At 49.6% G+C, this 23119-nt stretch overlaps 1 long non-coding RNA gene and 2 gene segments (V, D, J or C); all 3 read left to right on the top strand.

Moving 5' to 3' along the window:
- The first annotated feature begins 665 nt into the window (after window positions 1-665).
- Window positions 666-8649, top strand: LOC149127636 (uncharacterized). 3 transcript variants are annotated; one of them, XR_016231818.1, is made up of 4 exons: window positions 666-1528; window positions 1675-1833; window positions 2416-2519; window positions 8523-8649. It is a non-coding gene; the product is annotated as an uncharacterized LOC149127636 (long non-coding RNA). The 3 variants fall into 3 exon arrangements; XR_016231817.1 differs by lacking the exon at window positions 8523-8649 and adding an exon at window positions 5448-8344 and having other exon boundaries at window positions 667-1528; XR_016231816.1 differs by lacking the exon at window positions 8523-8649 and adding an exon at window positions 3721-8344 and having other exon boundaries at window positions 667-1528.
- A 1844-nt stretch (window positions 8650-10493) lies between these two features.
- LOC149127635 (T cell receptor beta variable 6-5-like) lies at window positions 10494-12738 on the top strand. The segment is given in 2 exon segments: window positions 10494-10824; window positions 10907-12738. Coding segments are annotated over 2 exon segments (378 nt in total).
- Window positions 12739-15798: 3060 nt separating this feature from the next.
- LOC149127634 (T cell receptor beta variable 6-5-like) lies at window positions 15799-16449 on the top strand. The segment is given in 2 exon segments: window positions 15799-16023; window positions 16106-16449. Coding segments are annotated over 2 exon segments (378 nt in total).
- The last annotated feature ends 6670 nt before the right edge of the window (window positions 16450-23119 follow it).

Raw genomic sequence — 23119 nt, 5'->3', positions numbered from 1 at the left:
ACCAGACCAACCCATCTGGTCAGAGCAGGGGCTTCCTTGCTCGTTGTGCTCCAAAATGTCCTCTCATTGCATGCTGCCTTTCAAATAAATAAAATATATCTTGGGGCCAGCACCGTAGCACAGTAAGTTAATCCTCCACCTGCAGTGCCAGCATCCCATATGGGTGCCAGTTCAAATCCTGGGTGTTCCACTTCCTATCCAGCTCTCTGTTATGGGCTGGGAAAACAGAGGAAATAACTCAAGTCCTTGGCCCTTTTTTGTAGTACTAACTCCAGGAATATTTTTGAAGACCCATAACAGGATACAATTTCTAAATATCAGTTTGTAAATATGGGTGATACAGTCAAATTCATAAAGCAAGAAACTTGAATGGTGGGATCTGGGCTGGAGGTAAGGTATATGAAATGTTGGTCAGTGGGTGTAAAATCTCAGTCACACAAGAAGGAAAAGTCTAAGAGCTGTGTGTGTACAACAATGTGACTGCAGTGACCAGACTGTACACTTTCAAAAATTGGGGAATGTGAAGGTTCCATGTTACATATTTTAATTATCATGATAAAAATTACAAATTATCTTGGCATGATGTTGATTGTGAATTAGTATAAACTCTACATGTATAATTCTGAGAGTGAAGCTATTTATTTCAGTATGGGATTGGAAAACAAGGGGGAAAAAGGACAATACCTAAGATTTATATTTTATATTATTTATATACATTATACATATTTCCACTTGGAAAAACAGGAAGAACATAACATGGCTACATGGTATTACAAATTCTAATTTTGGAGATGGTATAATTAAAAGGAGAAGAGATACTCAGTTTCCATTCTGGAGCTTATACTAAAACTGCCCTGAGAACACTCTATAGCACTTAGAGACTAAGCTGTGGATTTATTTAGCAACCTGTGGTGCAGCAGACAGTTCTTGGACTCATGCATTGGAGACGTAGCCTGGAGACACTTGCAAAACTTGTGGACTCTTGAAGTTCTCCACTCTCAGTCAACAGCTCTTGGGAATGCCACAGATCAACACCAGACTAATGCTCTCCCACCACTAAGAATATGAAAACAAAACACAATAAAAATACTGAGCACAAAAATGAACCATTTGAAATACACACACCAAAGGTGGGATGTTCCAGTTGGAAATCCTCCAGTGTTTCACACCGACATTTCAATGACAGGACACAGCAGAAACAGGAGTGATAGTTGAATGAAAACAGAAACTCAGGGATTCCACATGAGACCCCAATACCCAGTAAGCAGTGGAGCTGTATGGATATTGATCCATGCACCAATGTTATAAAAAGGTGCCCCACAAATACACATAAATGAACCCTGTGAGGTCATGGGATTGACAGAGGAAGTGATGTCACCACGTTTGTGGTGTTTGAGAACAAGGGATGCCCCTCCTCCTCCTCCTCTCTCCTGCCCACAGGACTGCTCTGCAGGAAGCTCCCATCCTGCCCCGACGGCCATGGGCACCAGGCTGCTCTGCTGGGCAGCGCTCTGTCTCCTGGGGGCAGGTGAGTCCTCAGACACCATGCATTGCATCGTTGCTGTGGTGTGCACATGTGTGTGTGCGTGTGTTCACGTATGTTCATGTGTGTCTGTGTGTGTCGTAAGGACTACAGTTGATTTCCAACTGTGTTCCCAACTTCTGTCTCCACAGAACACACGGATGCTGGAGTCTCCCAGTCCCCCAGGCACAGGGTCACAGGGAGGGGACAGAATGTCACTCTCACGTGTGATCCAGAGTCTGGTCACTATACCCTTTACTGGTACCGACAGAGCCAAGGGCAAGGCCTGCAGTTGATGATGTACTTCCAAGGTAAAGAACCAGCAGACGAGTCAGGGCTGCCTGGTGCCCACTTCTCCACTGAGAGGCCTGGGGGATCTTCCTCCACCCTGAAGATCCAGCCTGCACAGCCCGGGGACTCAGCCATGTACCTCTGTGCCAGCAGCTTAGACACAGCGTGGTGCCGCCACCTCCCACCTGCTCACAAACCTCATCCTCTGTCTCAGGGCAGCTCTTAGAGACCCTAAGAAGAGGGTGTTTTGATCTTCATGGCTCAAAGGACAGAAGTGGATTTGGAGCCCCGCCACCCCTTCTCAGGAGGTGACCATGAGGAACTCCTGGCACACTGGCTGTCAGAGTGCTGAGTGGGGACCATCACGGTGCACCAGCTGCTGGGGTCCCAGAGCCAGCTCAGCACCACAGGGCACAGAGTGCAGTCAGCGGGAGCCTCGCTCAGGGCCGGGACACGCAGTGCTCTGCAGATCTGCAGACTGGGGCTGCTGCACACACACGGGCTGGGTGGTGGGCAGGGAGCAGGCGTCTGTGCCTGGGAGGGCTCAGCTCTCTCCTGAAGCCGCTGCTGTCCTGACTCCATTGCTGGTTGTGTCCACACAGCATCAGCTCCGTCCTCCTGTGGGAGGTGAGGGTCTGTGCCGCCCGTGTGACGATCATCGATGAACTCCACACCGACAGTAATTAGACCTCATTGCATGTGCCAGGTAAGCCACCTGCTTTTCTTCATCTGTCATCTTCCACTGCTCCAGCCAGACTCACGATGCTTTCACTACTGCTCCTAGTCCCACTTTTGTCCCCTTAGAAAATCAGATTTCTAGAAATTGAGGATTAATTGCAGCCCCAGTGTCTTTATTCTAAATTATTCCTCTAAAGATGAGGGGTTTTTTTTTTCACAAGAAATTCCATTTCCTTTTGTATTTATTCATTATAGTGATATAGATGGTTATGCAGTAATTATTATAAATGTAAATATTATATTGCAATATAATCATCGTCCCCAGTGTGGGTGAAGCTGCAGCTTGTGTGTGTGACACCCAAGCTATGTCAGAGCTGATTTGACTACGGATTCTGTGTTTCTGGGTGTCCTCAGACATGGCTCAGTGTCAAGCCTGGGACAGAAAGCCCCAGACCCAGCTATGACAAAGGGGCCTTAGTCTCAACACGACTGGTGGAGGACTGTCAGGTGCCCCAGATTCACTGATCTGAAATTGTGATTGTGAAGAACATGAAAATTACTTTCCACAGAGATTACTGTTCTTACTTGGATGGAAGTTATTCTGGTAATATTTTGTTCTAAACTGTTTATTTATTTGTATTTATTTATGTATTTATTTAATGTCCAGCAGGACATTGCACAAGTTCCCACATTTCCCATTCAGGATTGGGCTGGGCCCAAGCAGGAAGCCAGGAAGTGAATCCAGGACTCCGCGTGGGTGGCAGGAACTGATTTATTTGAGCAAATTACCACTGCGTCTCAGGGTCTGCGCTAGGAGGAAGCTGCTAGAAGCCAGAGCCAGGTGTGCTGATATGGGACATGCGTGTCTTTGTCCCGAGGCTAAACACCCAGCCCTCCTGGTGTCATTTTCAGTGCGCCATCATGAAACACTGCTGGTCACTTGCCCTGTGTCACCTGATTGGGAGTGAAGGCAGGGAACAGAAAGGAATTCTGTCTTGGGAATATCCTTCCAGGGACTTTCCTCCTAGGCCGTATCTGCTAATATTGTGGCCTTCATCCATGTGACCCTTGGTCATAGTAACAGGACAAGCCCTGACGCCTAGGGTTGAACAACCACAGTTGTCAACTGGTCCATGAAATATCTGTAGCAGATTGGTCGTGGTATGTGGGTTCCCAAGATTCCTTTAGGATCTTTTAGAGTGTTTGCTTTGCTTTCTGCTTCTCTCCAGATCTCACCTACAGTCTCACCTACAAGAGCAAAGTCCTTCAAGTTTGTGACACTTGGGAAGGTTGTTGAGGTTACATGTCCAGAGATCTTGTCATTTGCACAGCTCTTCAGCCTGGATGCAAGCTGTGACAGGACAAGAAACAGCAAAAATCAGCAAATTTTTACAAGTGGTCACCTGGGGCTGGTGCTGTGGTGCAGTGGGTAAAGCTGCCACCTGCAGCACCAGCATCCCATATGGGCACCAGTTCAAGTCCTGGCTGCTCCACTTCCAATCCAGCTCTCAGCTATGGCCTGGGAAAGCAGTAGAAGATGGCCCAGGTCCTTGGTCCCTGCACCCGCATAGGAGATCAAGAATCTCCTGGCTGCAGATGGACACAGCTCTGGCTGTTGCAGCCATCTGGGGAGTGAACCAGCAGTCCGAGGAGTGAACCAGCAGATGGAAGACTTCTCTCTCCCTGCCTCTATCTCTCTGTAATTCTGCCTTGCAAATAAATAAATCAATCATAAAAATGGTGGAGGGTCGCCTGACACATCCTATAACAGAGGCATTAAGGCTCACTGAGCACACCACATTTCTCTCTAACCTAATGAAAAGCACCAGAGTCAGAGACCAGGTGATCCTGACAGAGCGATGCGCCATTCATCCTGGGACTTGCAAGGAGAGAGGTGATGCCCTCCAGGAGATGGGGCACAACAAAGAACAGTGAAGTGGACCACAGGGACCTCAGAGGAGCAGAACTCATGGGCCATGGTCCTTCCCTCCTGTCGTAACTATCAGCAGTTGTGCACTATAGAAGTCACTCATTTTGTGTAGAATGCCCTATGCGGAACTTAGTTAGAAGCAATTTTATTGTCCCTGTAGACACCAATCCCTAAACAATTATTTATTTACAGATAGATAAAAATCCTATCCCCTTCTTAAATTCCCATTTTACTTCTTTATTTACAAGTTTGGGCCCATCTTGATGATAATCTCATCATCCATTCTGTTCCTTGTATCCCTTAGGATTAAAACAAATGGAAAATAGACAGGGAGAAAACTTTCACTTATTGACCAAAAGATGGCGCTGCAGAGCCACTGCAGTATCTAGGAAGAGTGGGAGAGCAGGGATGACAGAAAAGGGGAGACACATATTTGTCAGATGTTGAAGTTCTGGGTTTTAGCTCAACACCTACAGCTGTGTAAGAGGGGAGGGTCCCTAACCCTTCAATGAGATCCACAGTGGAATACCTTTGCCAGGGGATCGTGGATTTGAGGGGCAGGTGAAGACAGAGAGCAGCAGCTTCCAAAACACAGGGGAACCAGGAGAGAGGGACCTGCCCTCTAGGGAGGGGTCACCCCTCACCTCACCTCCCCGCAGGCCTGCTGTGCAACAACCTCCAGGAGAGGCTGAGCCTGCTGAGCCAGGGAGGACCTGCAGGGGTGGGGAATGAGGTCCTCGCCACAGCTCCACCTGCCTTCCATGAGAGGGGAGCCTGGCGGCTGCAGCTCTCAGTCCTGAGACACCAGCCTTGAGCTGGGAGAGCTCCCCACTGCCCTGATGCTGCCAGGGCCTTCACACTCTCCTGTGTGATTCTTAGTTTCCTGGGAGCAGGTGATTTCTTGTCTACTGAGAGACCCAGTTAACCTTGGTCATGGAGAGTCCTGGCTCAAGCCTCTCTCTTTTCTCCGTGGATGCCCACTACTTCTGAAGTCTTGAGATCACCTTCTGCTTGCCTCTCCTATAGATCCCAGGGATGGCAGAGATCTCAGAAGCCAAGACACTGAGTCACTGACCCAGGAAGAAAGATGACCCAGCAGGGTTCTCAGTGCATGAACATGACTCAATGTTCTGGTACCAATACTGATCCCAGATACAGAACACTACTGGCAGCATTGCCAAAGGGGATGCCACAGAAGGGTACAGGGTCCCCAGAAATAAGAGGGAGCATTTCCCTCGGACTGTGGAATCGGCCAGCACCCACCAGACCTCCCTGTGCCGCTGGGCAGCAGTGAGTCCAAGGCACTGCACAGCAGGCTGCTCCCTCCCAAGCACACAGCCATGGACTTGAGCTGGACTCTCCTGCCCGAGGCCACGTCTCCACCAGCAGAGAAATCTGCCCTTCCTGAGGCTCTTCGCACACTCGCCTCGACAGGATCTCCGTAGGAGAGATGTTGCCCAGCCAGATCCTGGTATGAACTGAGGTCCACCATCGTGTGAGTGTAGGAGAAGGCATTCAACACTTGATGTGACTTTGCTCAGCTTGTGTCAAGCTAAAGTCAGAAGCCAGGACCTCCAACAGTCTCCAAAGGGTGACAAGTGCTACGCTGAGTTCCCAGCCCTCAAGGGGAGTCTTTAATCCACTGACATTACTGGGTCTTTCTTCTCACAGAATGTCCTACTTGTTCACTTTAAATACTTCCTCTTGATGAATTAAAGTTAATTCAAATTTTTTTTATGAAGTTTAACTTTTTTTTTTATCAGAAGGGTGCTGAGTCATTCACAGCTGCCTGAGAAGTGTCACTGGACCCGGATTCACTTGTCTGAAAGTTAGTGACAGAACACAATGTTTCTCTCCTCAGGATGACAGGGGTGGTTAATGTCCATTCCTGGACAACTTTCCTGTCCCCAAAATAACAGTAATTCCCTTTGTCTCCTGGCCTGCTGTTCACACCAGTACTCACCTTGTTCATTCCTGGCCTCAGCTGAAAACACTCCACTTTCTAAGTCACAATCTAGCATCCCTCTCTGCCCAGCATCTGCTCGTATGACATCCATCTGCTGTCAGCGTGGCGTCTCCTTACATTGGCAACTAGGCTTTTCCCCTTTAGTGAACACGAGGGCACAAGTGCTCAGGGGTAGGAGAGTTTGTCCCGAAAATGGCAGCTGGTGGAGGCTTCGCAGTGTCCACCACGCAGAGCCCCTTCCAAGAATCCCTTGTGAGTGTCAGGAAATTTCTGGGTCTGTCTTCTCCCAGCATGCCTTGCTATTCACGTGTTAACCGTGCCTTCTGAGGAACTGAAATTTAATTCAAATTCTTTTTCTTTTATAGAGTTTAGTTTATAAATATTGTCTTTAATGGCTAGTGCCAATTCTAGGAAAACCTGCCCATACCCCATATATCAATCAATCATTCCTCTATTTACTTCGTCTACATTTCCACACTCGTACTCCCTTCTCTTCTTACCGCTGACATGCTCCATGTCTGATATCACAGTGTAAGCATCCCTCCATTGGCCAGAGCATCTGACCCCATCTCACCTGTTCTTTGCCACTGTGCAGCCTCCTATAAAAGGCAGTTATGCCTCTAGTTAATTCTTTAGGGAACAGAGATGGGCAAAACGGGGGTCAGAGGGTGTGCACTGAATAGGGCATCCAGAGGGAGCATCGCATGTCCACCACGTGTGTGAAGCAAATGCCCGCTGCTGGGGTCTCGGGGCGGATGCAGAGTGACTCCTCAGAGGACGCTGCACAGGTCCTGCCTCCCCAGCCACACTGCATTTTCCTATTGCATATTTCTCAGAGCTTCTGATGACTCCACAATGCTAACCACACAATGTTAGAAGTCTGTCATTGCTAATTGCACAATGGTAGAAACTGTGCTAGTTCTGATGAGAATGTTAGAGTTTGTGGGTTTTTTAGAGGTAAATTGCATGACATAGTTCTCATTTTCCCCTTGTGAAGTCTATTAGGATTCCGGCAGAGTTGAGAAGGGAGAATGATGACACTGTAATATGAAGGGTTAAGGGGCTAACAAAAGTGGGTAGTTCTTTGGCAATGAGGAGAGGTGGACGTGGGTCCCTGCAGGAGATGTGGGTCCCCAACAGGACTTTGGGAGAAGGCTGAGTACTTGGTTCTGTGCCTCTGGTGAAGATAAGCAGCTGTGACATGCATGCCATTAGGAAGGGGTCTGGGGCATGGATACTGAGAACCAGGGCAGTCTACCTCCACCTGCTCTCCTACCCTTGCCCACCATAAGCTGAGTTCACTGGGGAGGGAGAGGAAGAGGAGGCAGTTAATGACATCTGCTGGGGCAACCCCTGCAGGCAGGGTGATCTGGAGGGATGAAGGTGACCTACCCAGGGCACTGCATCCCACAGTGGCTCACGCTGTGCTGCGAACTGAACAGGGTGTCTAACTGTGTCTGAGGAATCTTTCCCCTCATAAGTTACAGACAGCCGGGCTCCTCCACCAGCTCAGATGGGCTCTGTGTTGGTGACTTTGTATCACTGGGTGCTCAGGGAGAGGAGGGGAATGCAGGGAGAGGAAGACAGAGACACCTTGGTGTGAACCCAGCATCAAGCAAAGCCCACACAGGGGATTTGATCACAGGCTCTTGTACTCCTCTAAGGAGCAGCTGAGTGAGCTCCAGCAGACAGCATTGCAAGCAGCAGGTGGGAGGGGCTGGGGAGAGGGAGATGCGGCTTCCTGAGCAGCAACTGCCTCATCAGAGCAGCATCTGCTTCTGCCAGAGCTCCTGTGTGCAGCCTGCAGGGCACTGGACTCAGGAGGTTTGGAGGAGGACGGCGTCAGGACAGTGACATCACAGGAGGGTGCCCAGTGAGGAAGAGACAGACTAAGACCAGCTATTACATGAGACAGTGACTCATAAGCACGGGAAACATCGCTGCCTCCCTCCTCCTCTGCACCATGGGCTCCAGGCTGCTCCCCTGGGCAGTGCTTTGTCTCCTGGGAGCAGGTGAGCCCTGGGGACAAGGAGGGTGCCCCCTCTCTGAGCTCCCCGACTCCTCAATCCTCCACCTCCCTTGGGCTTACACACCAAGACTCTCTCCAGTGCTCTCTCCCTCTGCTTTTCCAACAGACCCAGTGGAGGCAGGAGTCACACAGACGCCAAGACACCTGATCCAAACAAGAGGGCAGCAAGTGTCGCTGGGATGTACCCCCCAGTCTGGGCACAACCGTGTGTTGTGGTACCAACAGGTCCTGGGCCAGGGCCTCCAGTTCCTCTTTTATTATTACAATGAGATACAGAGCTCAAAAGGAAATGTGTCTGGCAGGTTCTCAGCTCACCAGTTTTCTGACTTTAGCTCTGAAATGAACGTGAGCGCCTTGGAGCTGCAGGACTCGGCTGTGTACCTCTGTGCCAGCAGCTTGGCACAGCCCCGCGGAGTCCCCAGTGCTCTGTGCACAAACCTCCTCTCCCAGTGTGGAGCAGCCTCAGCTGACATAGCTGTGAGACAAGCCACCGAGAAATACACCTCACTCTTATTCCTAAATTCCTCTGTTTGTTTAATTAACATACTTGTGTTCCTTACTTCAGGTAAGATATTGTTGACATAAAATAGAAACTAAAAAAATTAAAATATTGAAAAAATATGTTTCTTTCTGGCCTTGAATATCTACTTAGTTTATGAATTAAATGAATTTACTTTGTTTTCTCCTTTTCTACTGGACTTCTGTTGAAAAGTTTTTATTTTATATTGATGACATTATTTGAGATTTATCACTGTGTTTGGAGTTTTAAATAAAAATACTGTATTTTTATAGTATTTTATTTTAGCATACTTGATTTCATTTCATTTTATTTTCTGCAATGGCCATATCTTGGCTAGGCTGGAGCCAGGAGCCAGGAATTCAATTCAGGGCTCCTACAGGGGTGGCAGGGATCCAAGGAAGTGAGACGTCACCTGCTGCCTCCCAGGAAGTGTTAGAGGAAGCCGAGACGGGAGCAGAGCTGGAATCAAACCCAGGTCTTCAAATGAGGGGCAGGCATCTCAGCCAGGGGCCGAGCTGCTGGCCTCCCATCTGCCTTGCACTGTGTCATCCACAGGCACGTGTCCTCTGGCAGGTGACCAGAGCTGGCTCCTGCTGCATACCTGGACTTCACACCTTTGGACAGGAACTCTGCCTTCCTCCCCTGCCGTTTCCTGGCAACCACCACTCTTCTCTGCTTCTGAGGGTCTGAGTACTGAGATACTTCATAGAAATGAACGTGTATGTGGTATTTGTCACTTTTGGCGCCACAGTGCTGTCCCGTGTTCATTTCTTAATTGAAGTGCAGCTTTCCCTCCCAGGAGCCAGTCCCCTAGCATAGCATGTCTCCTTCCCTGGAGTCAGCCACCTCTTCCCGCGGTGCTTGCACATCCACACACCTTTGTGTCAATGGGTCATCTCTCAACTGCACAGCCACCAAAAGTCCCAGGGGACAGACTTCTGTGGGGGGCGATTCTGTAGCGGAAGCACCATCCTTGGGGAGCAAGCACCCTGCGTGGGTATGGAGGTGCCCAGGCTGTACCTGGCAGGTGTCCCGACTGTCAGGGAATTGAGAAGAAACTGAACAAACGACCCCTTAAGTGCTGAAGTGCGTGCTGCCGAGCCTTGGAGACCAGCTGCCAGAGACAATCATGGGGCAGAGGACATCAACGGGATCAAAGGCACCAGGGGCTAAAGCATTTTCCTTAAGATTTGAGACCACAGAAATGTTTAGCTCAATAAAGCAGTAGATTAGTGTTGATTGATGTGTTAACTCTCCTCCTGGACACCTGCACCTCATACGGGTGCCAGTTTGAGTCCCAGCTGTTTCACTTCTAACCCAGCTCCATGCTACTACTCTTGGAAAGCAGTAGAAAATGGCCTGAGTGCTAAGGCCCCTGCACCCATGTGGGTGACATGGAAGAAGCTCCTGGGTCCTGGCTTAGTCTGGCCCAGCCCTGGCCATTGTAGCCGTGTGGAGAGTGAATCAGTGGGTGGAAGACTTCCCTCTCTCTGCCTGTTTCTCCCTCTCTCTAACTCTGCCTTTCGAATAAATAATAAATCTTTTAGAAAAGAAGAATGATATCATTACTGCAATAAAATATACATGGAATAATAAATTGTCGCACCAAATTGTCAAAGAAAACTTACAGACTGGTGTTGGCTCAGATCCATTCTTCCTGTTCTGTTTCCTTTGCACTTTGGTTTGGGCCATCTGGGGAAGGGGGCGTGGCCCCTGGTGACAGGAAGGCTCTGGTCCCAGGCAGGGAGAGAGCAGGCTCAGAATGACTCCCACAAGTGTCCCATTGCTCTTCTGTCAGCAGTTGGACCAGAAGAGCCCGCTGTCCCGCCTGCTCCCGCCATGAGTGTGGGTCCCCTGAGCTGTGTGGTCCTTTGTCTCCTGCTGGCAGGTGAGTCCAGGAAGGGCTCTCCAGGCCCGAGGGACAAGCCTTTCCACGGGGGCTGCAACATCTGCTTCTTCCTCCTCTGCAGGTCCAGCGAATGCTGGTGTCACTCAGAGCCCCAAATTCCAGGTCCTAAAGACAGGACAGAGCCTGACCTTGAAATGTACCCAGGATATGAGCCATAACTACATGTACTGGTACCGCCAGGACCCAGGGCTGGGGCTGAAGCTCATCTATTACTCAGTTGGCCGTGACACCGATGCGAAAGGAGAGGTCTCCGATGGGTACAACGTGTCCAGACCAAGCACAGAGGAGTTCCCCCTCATGCTGCTGTCAGCTGTCCCCTCACAGACATCTGTGTACTTCTGTGCCAGCAGTTACCACAGCCCTGCACAGACACCTGCTCTCTGCACATAAACCCAGGGCAGGCACTGTGCCCCTGAACCCAGCGACGCCCTCATCGTAGTCCCAGCACAAGGAAGCAGGAGACCTAAAGACTCCTGAGGGCACAAATCTAGGATGCTCAGACTCTGAGTCCTGTGGTTTTCATATTTCTGTTTCCAATTACCACGACCAGAATCTCTGTCCTGAGATGGTGTGCTGAGTGCTTACAAGGGTGTTCACTTGTTGAACAAGCATAGCAGCATCCATCATGGAAGCCAGTTTCTCTGTTGATATGGGAACTTCCAGTCAAAGCACAGCATGATGGTGTCTGCACTGTGTGTTTATTGCTGCACTGGTCACGCAGCCTCGATGTGGAGTCTACCCAAGAGTCCTGCAACTGGTGACAGGATAAAGTGTGGGACAAATACACAATGTTAGAAGTCTGTCATTGCTAATTGCAGAATGGTAGAAATGTGTTAGTTCTGATGAGAATGTTAGAGTTTGTGGGTTTTTTAGAGACAAATTGCATGACATAGTTCTCATTTTCCCCTTGTGACGTCTATTAGGATTCCGGCAGAGTTGAGAAGGGAGAATGATGACACTGTAATATGAAGGGTAAAGGGACTAACAAAAGTTGTTAGTTTTTTGGCAATGAGGAGAGGTGGTCGTAAGTCCCTGCAGGAGATGTGGGTCCCCAACAGGACTTTGGGATAAGGCTGAGTACATGGTTCTGTGACATCTGGTAGAGAAAAGCAGCTATGACATGCATGCCATTAGGAAGGGGTCCGGGGCATGGATACTGAGAACCAGAGCAGTTGCCTTTCCTGCCTCCTCCTCCTCTCCTGCCCTTGCCCACCATAAGCTGAGTTCACCAGGGAGGGAGAGGAAGAGGAAGCAGTTAATGTGATCTCCTGGGGTAGCCACTGCAGGTAGGGTGATCTGGAAGGATAAACTTGACCTATGCAGGGCACTACATCCCACAATGGTTCACCCTGTGCTGTGAGCTCACCAAAGTGTCTAACCGTGTCTGAGGAATCTTTAACCTCATAAGTTATAGACAATCTGGACTCTACCACCAGCTCAGAAGGGCTCTGTGTTGGTGACTTTGCATCACTGGGCACTCAGGTAGAGAAGGGGAATGCAGGGAGAGGAAGACAGAGAAACCTTGGTGTGAACCCAGCATCAAGCAAAGCCCACACAGGGGATTTGATCACAGGCTCTTTGTACTCCTCTAAGGAGCAGCTGAGTGAGCTCCAGCAGACAGCATTGCAAGCAGCAGGTGGGAGGGGCTGGGCAGAGGGAGATGCGGCTTCCTGAGCAGCAACTGCCTCATCAGAGCAGCATCTGCTTATGCCAGAGCTCCTGTGTGCAGCCTGCAGGGCACTGGACTCAGGAGGTTTGGAGGAGGACGGCGTCAGGACAGTGACATCACAGGAGGGTCCCCAGTCAGGAAGAGACAGACTAAGACCAGCTCTTACACGAGACAGTGACTCATAAGCACAGGAAACATCGCTGCCTCCCTCCTCCTCTGCACCATGGGCTCCAGGCTGCTCCCCTGGGCAGTGCTTTGTCTCCTGGGAGCAGGTGAGCCCTGGGGACAAGGAGGGTGCTCCCCGACTCCTCACTCCTCCACCTCCCTTGGGCTTACACACCAAGATTCTCTCCAGTGTTCCTTTTCATCTGCTTTTCCCACAGGCCTTGTAGAGGCAGGAGTCACACAGACACCAAGACACCTGATCCAAACATGAGGGCAGCAAGTGTCGCTGAGATGTACCCCTCACTCTGGACACGACCGTGTGTTGTGGTACCAACAGGTCCTGGACCAGGGACTCCAGTTCCTCTTTGAATATTACGGAGAGTCACAGACCTCAAAAGGAAATGTCTCAGGCAGGTTCTCAGCTCACCAGTTTTCTGACTTTAGCTCTGAAATGAACGTGAGCGCCTTGGAGCTGCAGGACTCGGCTGTGTACCTCTGTGCCAGCAGCTTGGCACAGCCCCGCGGAGTCCCCAGTGCTCTGTGCACAAACCTCCTCTCCCAGTGTGGAGCAGCCTCAGCTGACACAGCTGTGAGACAAGCCACGCAGGGGCAAGAAAACTGGTTTCTATGTGGTGAAAAGTGACACCTGGAGCTCTGCAGCCACTCAAGGGTAGGGCCACCAGACCAACACATCTGGTCAGAGCAGGGGCTACCTTGGACGGTGTGCTCCAGAATGTCCTCTCAGTGCACCACCGGGGAAGAATGGGCATTTGTGATTTGATGGCTGAAACTCTTACGTAAGGCAGGGAGGATCATGTGTAGGTCACGCTTGTTTGATAATAGTGTGAAGTGGACTCTCAAACCCAAAAGTTTGCTTTATGTAGTTGAGGGAGAAGGAACTGACATTCTGGAAAGTCAAGGTCACAGACCATAACCAAGGAGGTTAAAAAAGGACAAATTCCAGACGTTTAAGTCATGTTCCGTGCAACATGAACTGTCCTCTGTCTCTTTCTAAGTTTTGGGCACACAGAAACCGTAAAGCAAGGCCTTCTAGCAACTGGTATCACCCCACCACTGCACCCACTTGGGAACATCATCAAATACCAGCTGCACAATGGAAAACCCTGGAGTTCTTGACCCTGGTCCCAGAACAGTCCTCTGAGGACCCGTCAGGTGCTTCTCCAAGCACACAACATGTCCTGTCTTCCTCAGGAAGGGCTCCCAGCTTCCCAGAGATGCCCCTGGTAAAGTGTCTGACCCTCAACCCCAGATCCACCACCTTCTGGGACCACACAGCTCTTCCCAGGAAACTGATCCCAGCACTTCCTAAACTCAGCTACACAGCAAAGGGATTGGGAGATTTGATGGGTAAATGCAGACTTCTTGGACCTGATGCCAACAAGCGTAGGGGAAAGAAATACACCCCACTCTGATTCCTAAATTCCTCTGTTTGTTTAATGAACATACTTGTAAATTCCTTACTTCACGTAACATATTGCTGACATAAAATAGAAACTGAAAAAAAATTAAATAATTGAAAATATATCTTTCTTTCTGGACTAGAATTAGTTACTTAGTTTATGAATTAAATAACTTTGCTTTCTTTTCTTTCTCTTTTTCTGCTTAACTTCTGTGGACAACTTTTTATTTTGTATTTGTGACAAGATTATTTGAGATTTATCACTCTGTTTAGCATTTTACGTGAACAATACTGCATTTTTCATTTTATTTTATTTACTATACTCGATTTCACTTCATTTTATTTTCTGCAATGGCCAGACCTTGGCTAGGCTGGAGCCAGGAGCTAGGAATTCAATTCAGGGCTCCCACAGGGGCGGCAGGGATCCAAGGACGTGAGACGTCACCTGCTGCCTCCCAGGAAGCGTCAGAGGAAGCCGAGACGGGAGCAGAGCTGGAATCAAACCCAGGCCCTCAGATGAGGGGCAGGCATCTCAGCCAGGGGCCGAGCTGCTGGGCCTCACATCTGCCCTGCACTGTGTCATCTACAGGCATGTGTCCTCTGGCAGGTGACCAGAGCTGGCTCCTGCTGCATACCTGGACTTCACACCTTTGCACAGGAACTCTGCCTTCCTCCCCTGCCATTTCCTGGCAACCACCACTCTTCTCTGCTTCTGAGGTCTGAGTACTGAGATACTTCATAGAAATGAACCCATGTGGTATTTGTCACTTTTGGTGCCACAGTTCCGGCCCCGTGTTCATTTCTTAATTGAAGTGCAGCTTTCCCTCCCAGGAGCCAGTCCCCTAGCATAGGATGTCTCCTTCCCTGGAGTCGGCCACCTCTTCCCACGGTGCTTACACATCCACACACCTTTGTGTCAATGGGTCATCTCTCAACTGAACAGCCACCAAAAGTCCCAGGGGACAGGCTCCTGTGGGGGGCGATTCTGCAGCGGAAGCACCATCCTTGGGGAGCAAGCACCCTGCGTGGGTATGGAGGTGCCCAGGCTGTACCTGGCAGGTGTCCTGACTGTCAGGGAATTGAGAAGGAACTGAGCAAACGACCCCTTAAGTGCTGAAGTGCGTGCTGCCGCGCCTTGGAGACCAGCTGCCAGAGACAATCATGAGGCAGAGGACATCAATGGAATCAAAGGCACCATGGGCTAAAACATTTTCCTTAAGATTTGAGACCACAGAAATGTTTAGCTGAATAAAGCAGTAGAAGAGTGGGGAATGATGGGTTAAGTCTCCACCTGTGTCACCCGCATCTCATACTGGTGCCATTTCGAGTCCCAGCTGCTTCGCTTCTAACCCAGCTCCCTGCTAATACCCTGGGAAAGCAGTAGAAAATGCCCCGAGTGCTAAGGCCCCTGCACCCATGTGGGAGACGCGGAAGAAGCTCCTGGGTCCTGGCTTAGTCTGGCCCAGCCCTGGCCATTGTAGCCATGTGGAGTGCGCATCAGTGGTTGGAAGACTTCCCTCTCTCTGTCTGTTTCTTCCTCTCTGTAACTCTGTTTTTCGAAAAATAATAAATCTTTTAAAATGAGAAATGATATTGTACTGTAATAAAATATAGATGGAGTTATAAACTGTTGCACCAAAGCGTCAAAGAAAACTTACAGACTGGTGTTGGCTCAGATCCATTCTTCCTGTCCTGAGCTGATTCCTTGTGCACTCTGGTTTGGGCCATCTGGGGAAGGGGGCGTGGCCCCTGGTGACAGGAAGCCTCTGGTCCCAGGCAGGGAGAGAGCAGGCTCAGAATGACTCCCACAAGTGTCCCATTGCTGTTCTGTCAGCAGTTGGACCAGAAGAGCCCGCTGTCCCGCCCGCTCCTGCCATGAGTGTGGGTCCCCTGAGCTGTGTGGTCCTTTGTCTCCTGCTGGCAGGTGAGTCCAGGAAGGGCTCTCCAGGCCCGAGGGACAAGCCTTTCCACGGGGGCTACAACATCTGCTTCTTCCTCCTCTGCAGGTCCAGCCAATGCTGGTGTCACTCAGAGCCCCAAGTTCCAGGTCCTAAAGACAGGACAGAGCCTGACCTTGAGCTGTGCCCAGGATATGAACTATGACTACATGTACTGGTACCGCCAGGACCCAGGGCTGGGGCTGAAGCTCATCTATTACTCAGCTGGCCAAGGCACCCCTGAGAAAGGAGACGTTCCCGACGGGTACAACGCGTCCAGACCAAGCACAGAGGAGTTCCCCCTCATGCTGCTGTCAGCTGTCCCCTCGCAGACATCTGTGTACTTCTGTGCCAGCAGTTACCACAGCCCTGCACAGACACCTCCTGTCTGCACATAAACCCAGGGCAGGCACTGTGCCCCTGAACACAGTGACACCCTCATCAGAGTCGCAGAACGAGGAAGCAGGAGACCTAAAGACTCCTGGGTGTTGGGTGAGACAGCCTGCTGTGGTGCACCTGCAGGCAGACCTGGCCAGGCTGCACGCAGCCCTGGTCTCAGCTGTCTCCACGGGGGCTCCCTGGTCTTGCTCTGAGCTCTCTGCAAAGGGTGGTATTGAAGCCTCTCAAGCTTTCTTTTTCTCCTCATTGGCCCAAGGCTGAGCCCCTGGTGTGGAACATGAGCTGTAATTCCTACGCATCCGGGCTCCTGTCTCCATCAACACCACCCTGCTTTCCCTCTCAGTATTTTCCCCCAAATCCCACCCCTGGTGTGATGTCTGCTGCTGGCAGACATGTGTAATCACATGTGTAGTCCTGTGTGGTCAATCACCGCCACTGCCCTAACTTGCTGTTCTTCCCTCCGCAGCCCTCATTGCCCTCCCCAGCCTTGCTATCAGCTCATCCTCTGAACCTCGCTCCTTCCCGTTACAGAGACAAATGTGTTTCCCCTGGCTTGATGTGGGGGTTCCCCAGCATTTTTTTCAATGTGGGAATTGGGTTAAAGCCCTAGCCTGCAGCATCAGCGTCCCATATGATTGCCTGTTCATGTCCCAGCTCCTCCATTTTCAATCCAGCTCTCTGCTGTGGCCTGGGAAAGCAGTGGAGGATGGCTTAAGTCCTTGGGCCCTGCACCCATGTAGGAGACCTGGAAGAAGCTCCTAGCTCATAGCTTTAGGTCAGCTCAGCTCTTGGCTTTGTGGCCATTTGGGGAGTAAACCAGCGGATGGAAGATCTCTCTCTTTCTCTCGGTCTCTACCTCTCTTTGTAAATCTATCTTTCAAGTAAATAAAATAAATCTTTTTAAAAAATATTTATTTATTTTTAAGGCAAAGTTACAGAGAGAGAGAGAGAGAGAGAGAGAGAGAGAAAGATCTTCTATTTGCTGATTCACTCCCTAAATGGCTGCAATGTCTGGAGCTGGGCCTGTCTGAAGCCATGAACCATGAGCTTCTTCCAGGTCTCCCACATTTGAGCAAGCGGCCAAGTACTTGGGCCATGTTCAGCTGCCTTCTCAGGCACCTTGGCAGGCAGATGGATTGGAAGTGGAGCAGCCGGGACTGGAACCCATGCTCACATGGGATGCCGGTGTCGCAGATGGAGGCTTCACCCACTACGCCCCCACACTGGCCCTGCTCGTCAGCATTTTGACCTCAGCAAAATCATCCCCTCCTGAGGGAAGTCTCCTCTCTCTTCATGGCCGAGGTCCTTATCCATCACATAAGTTTTCATGGTACCATGTGTCTGTCGGTCAGTAAAATTTAACCCACTGGAATTTTCCAACATACCTGTCAATTATTATTATACTTAGGTCAATTTTTAAAGCTATTTACTTATTTGCAGGGGACAGTGGAGAGGAGGGAGAAAGGGAGAAAGAAAGAGGTCTTCCATCCACTGGTTCACTCCCCAAATGTCCCTCAGGCCAGTGTTTGTCCACTCTGAATCCAGATGCCCAGAGTCCCATTCTGGTCTGCCATGTAAGTGGCAGGAGCCCGAGCCACTTCCACTGCCTGCCTAGTGAATTAGCAGCATCTGTACTGGAAGCAGTACAACTGGGAGCCAACGGGCATTCCCACGTGGGATGCTAACCTTGCAGGATCTTAGGACACTGAGCCACAATGCCATCCCCTGGCTCAACTGTACATTCTACGAGGACCAAGACTGTGGCTGTTGCCTTTACTAACAACAGTTCCCTGCGCAAGGTGTGAGCCCATCTCACAGAGAAGGGAGGCGTGGATGAACCAACACCCAAACACCATGGATCCCACTTACCCAGGCAGAGATGGAGCTCAGCTGGGGGAACCCTGCCCTTAGATTGCTGGGCTCCGTGGTCCTGATGAGATGGGAAATCTGCCCTGTGCTGTCAGACCTGGGTCCAGGCTTCCTCAAAGCTACGGCGCTACATTTCCCCCAGATGTCTGTTCTCCTAGAGACTCCGTCTCTGCGATCAGTCTACTCAGACCAGAACCACTTCCGGAACGTCCTGCTTCATGTCTGCTTCCTTGGGACACTTCCACGCACCACAAGCTCTATTAGTCAGGTTGCCACAAATAAAAGCTGAGCCCCTTGGAACACTGTTGGACATTAGACCTGGCGCAGATGTGGGAGGTGCTGGGGAGGGAAAGGCCTGGGAGGGAGTGTTGGAGGCTCGGGGGGGCGGTCAGCCCTCAGGCCTGTGACGTGAGAGCATGGGTGGCAGGACCATGAGGAGCGGAGCATGCCCAGTCCTCCCTGGGGACCTTGAACAAGGAGCATAGGGGAAGTCCCTGGGAACCTGCTCCTGAAGATAAGCTGCGGCTTCGGCTGTTGCTTTGGCTGCGGCTGTGGCTGCTGCTGCTGCTGGGTGGTGACCCCGCTGTGGACGCACAGCTGGGTGCCTGAGCGTAGGGCTTGCCACCATTGCTAGCATCTGGGAAGACAGTCTGGACTCCATGCACAGCAGAGGAGTCCTTTGGTCTGCTGGTCACCTCTGTATCTGTTTGCCACGGTGTCTCATGGCTGGACCACTGTGGCCTTCCAGGCATAACGGTGACTGTTTTACATATATCATCCACTTTTCATTCAAATGCCTCCTTACCAGAAACTAAAGTGGAGGGCAGTTCTGGAAAATGTAGCTTCCAGCATTTGCTAAGAGTGGATCCTCTGAATGAAACATCTCTTCACAGACCTACTTCTTGTCTAGATTTCTCTTTATCTCAGGAAGTTGTGGATATAACTGGGTGTCTGCTATCGGTGTTCCAGGGCTCGACTACAGATTTCCTCCATGATTCTAGTGAGAGCCTTCCGCCTACTCAGATGTAGGGCTCTGTCTCATGTTCCTACCTCCCTCCCCATGAGGTTCTGTGATGGTGGACCCCAGCTCCTTGTCAGAATAAAGCTAGCGTTGGAGACAGTAGACAATAATCTTGTCCCTAGGTTACTTCCTGGGTCCAGTTCTGTTGTGCACAAAAGCAAGCACTCTGGTTTGTTTTGAGATCCACTCTATGAACAATGCCCATGATGGCGAACCCCAAGTTCAGCCCTCAGGGCTGAGTGTGCAGCCCTGCACTTCCATGATGGTGGGAAGAACGCAGTGCTGTAGAAAAGCCTTCTCCTCTTACAGACCTGGCCCAGAACAGGACAGGGCAGAGAGGGCTAAAGAGCTCAGAACATGTCTGAGATGAGTGGAGGGCAATTTCTAAGACCATTCTTCCTGCTACTGACCACACTGAGTCAGTGCTAAGACACCCAGGCCACTCTTCCCGACAGCTTGGCTGAGTACTCAGCCATCCACCATCCTCCAATAACAGGACAGATAATTCAGATACCAGCCTCCTTCCTGCAACCCCTCCACGTATATTGCTGTTATCAGGAAACACCTCTGCTCTTCCTGGCCAGGTCTAACCGGGCAGCTTCAACTCATGGTTAATATGACTTCTAAGTATACTCAAAGGAGAAGAATGCTATCAGAGTGATGAATATTAAGTTGCTCTGTGAAGAACTTGAGTTGTGTAGTAAATAGAATGCCTTTGCTCCATAATAGACTAAATTGGCCCATGGTAGAATAAATCTGTGATGCTAGGACTTCGGGTCTTTTGGTTTCCCTATTTCACTTTCCAGTCCCATTGAATCTCTCTCTGCCTGAGTTGCCCTGCTAGGGGCTTAGCAAAACAGCACTCAATTGTTGAACAAACCTAGCAGCATTTGTTTGTGGGAGCCAATTTATCAGTTGGTTTGGGAATATCCAGTTCAAATATGACATGCTCTTAACTGTACTTGCATGTTGATTGCCACACTAATCGTAATATCCAAGAGATGAAATCATGCTAAGTGTCCATCCACCAATGAGGGGTTCAGAAAATGTGGTCAAATACACAATGAATAACAATTCAGTCATAGGAAGGATGGACTCTGTCATTTGCAGCAACGGGGACAAAACTGGAGGGCATTATGTTGCATGAACTATCAGCCACCAGAAGACAAACACCACATTGATACAGGCAGGCAGATAGGATTAAATTGATTTAGATTTGCGAGCTGGAGACCCACCGTCACCATGTCCCCTGTGTGATCTCATGCCTCTACCTGACCTCACCTGTATGCCCACCTGCAATCAGATCAGGTAACCACTCCCCTGTGGAAGTGAGTAAAAGGCCTGGGGCATGCTGGGCCCACCCTTCGTTGTCCTGGGCCTGCAGGCATGCAGTCCTCTGGCCTCTGTTTTCCTGCCCACGCTATGCTACTTGTGGCTGCTCCTAATCACACACCTTGCTGCACGTGGCTCCCGGTCTGCTCTCTGCCTGGGATGGACCCAGTTTATGCTTCCAGAATTTTTTTCTCCCCTAAATAAACCCTCAATTTCCTGTGTATTTCTTTCATTGAATAAGTGGTAAAAATGGTAAAACTTTACCTTGTCACCTGGTTTATTCGAGCTGATATTCAGAATGCTTATCTGGACAGAAAGAAAGAACTCTCAAAATATTAATATTAAAATTACTAAGCTATTTGATTTCAAGATGTTCTCATTTATATGTAGAAGCTAAAAAGTCTACTACATATTAGTGGATAGTACAATTGTGGTTATCAGAACCTGGGAAAGAGTTACACAGAGAGAGTAAGAGAGGCGAGAGAGAGAGAGAGAGAGATCGTTCATCTGCTGGTTCACTCCCCAATTGGCTGCAATGGCTGGAGCTATGCCAGTCTGAAGCCAGGATCCAAGAGCTTCCTCTTTGTCTCCCACTTAGGTGCAGGGGCCCAAGGACTTGGACCATCTTCTACTGCTATCCCAGGCCATAGCAGAGAGCTGGATTGGAAGTGGAGCAACCTGTGCCCACATGGGATGCTGGCACCGCAGGCAGAGGCTTTACCACTGTGGCACAGCGCTGGCTCCCTGGGATTTTTTTTGAAGCATCAATGATTTCACCCCTCTTCCACCCATATTTCACCATGAATTTGATGTTTGCCCACAGAATTTTGCCATTCTCGGAAATCTCCTCAGCTGCCTTAAATATCTGACCCCATGTTAAAACATACTAGATAGGAATTTTACAGAGAGACATGTATTCCAGATTTTACATTTGAAGCACTTAATAAACTTTAAAGGAATACCTAGGAATACAGGCAATGGAGCTTGACATTTAGACATAACTAGAATTTAAGATGTATAATATCACACAATAGGACAAAGCAAATCTTTGGGATCAAGTTTTACCATTAATGTTAATACTGTAGCTCTTTTGAGAACAGAGGTCCTACATGGAAAGTTAGTACAGAGTGACTCCTGTTGTTAATTTATATTTTTTGACAGGCAGAGTTAGACAGTGAGAGAAAGAGACAGAGAGAAAGGTTTTCCTTCCATTGATTCACCCCCCAAATGGTTGCTATGGCCAGCGCTGTGCTGATCCAAAGCCAGGAGCCAGGTGTTTATTCCTGGTCTCCCATGTGGGTACAGAGCCCAAGCACTTGGGCCATCCTCCACTGCACTCCTGGGCCACAGCAGAGAGCTGAACTAGAAGAGGAGCAACCGGGACAGAACCGGTGCTCCAACTGGGACTAGAACCTGGGGTGCCAGCGCCGCAAGCAGAGGATTAGCCTAGTGAGCCATGGTGCCAATCTACCTGTTGTTAAATTAACAATTAACACTCTTACGTGTGACGTCAGTGATCACCTGAGGTCCTTGACCTGAGCTGCCTAGGCCATGCAAGCCTTTTGAGTTCTGCAAACTCCATCAGTATTCAGACAAGGCCATATGCGAAGTGGAAGTTCTCTCCTCCCTCTGGAGAAAAGCACATCCTTCTTCGATGGCCACTGTTTTCCACTGGGGTCTCACCCAGGGAGGTTCTCCATGTAGGGACACTTTTTGCACAAGTGTCCTGGTTTTCCACACCTGAAATGCTCTTGTGGGCTTTCTTAGCCAGACCAGAATGCCTTTGGGGCTGATGTTGAGGTCACTGAGTGCTACTTAAAGTGATTACCACTCTATGAGTCTGCTGCACAGACTCCTTCCCATGTTGGAGCTATGTTCCTATGCTGTTACTCCTCTTTGGTAGTTAACACTTGATCCTACTGACATGGTCACTTTAGCACTGAATCCCACCTATAGGATCACTTTAAAACTTACGATGTTACCATTACCATCTAGCGCAGGGGGATTTGTGATCCCATAGCAAGTTTTAAACTGCACCCTTAGAAGTAAGTCCATAAGAATGCATGTAGAGCTATACAGCTTTACAGTCTCTCTGTAGGACCTGAGAACGTAAAACACACACAGCTCTTCATGAGCTTGATTATCCTTAAGCATTTCACATGGACACGTTGTATTAGCTATAATTCCTTAATCCCATCTAGCTGAAGGGTCTTCCAATTATTAAGTGTAGATACTTCAGAGAGTCTCCAAAGAAGCAGATGTAGAACTACCCATAGTTAAATCACCTTGTAACCCGGGGAGACAGGCGGTAAATAGGGCTAAGCTTTAGCCCAGTTGTATCTCTGATCATCTACCTTAACAAAAAATCTGACATCTCAGTGCTACTATGCCTATTATAGAGCTTAATCCAAGGAATATAAACCACCCAGTCTGAGAAATGCCATTTCAGACTGTTAGAATAC

The sequence above is a fragment of the Oryctolagus cuniculus genome, chromosome 3 (assembly GCF_051225735.1).
Source record: "Oryctolagus cuniculus isolate XC-2025 breed Fujian yellow rabbit chromosome 3, ASM5122573v1, whole genome shotgun sequence".
In the NCBI taxonomy this organism is placed as follows: Eukaryota; Metazoa; Chordata; class Mammalia; order Lagomorpha; family Leporidae; genus Oryctolagus; species Oryctolagus cuniculus.
The sequence above is the reverse complement of the archived record's forward strand: the minus strand, read 5'-3'. Positions and strand labels throughout refer to the sequence as shown.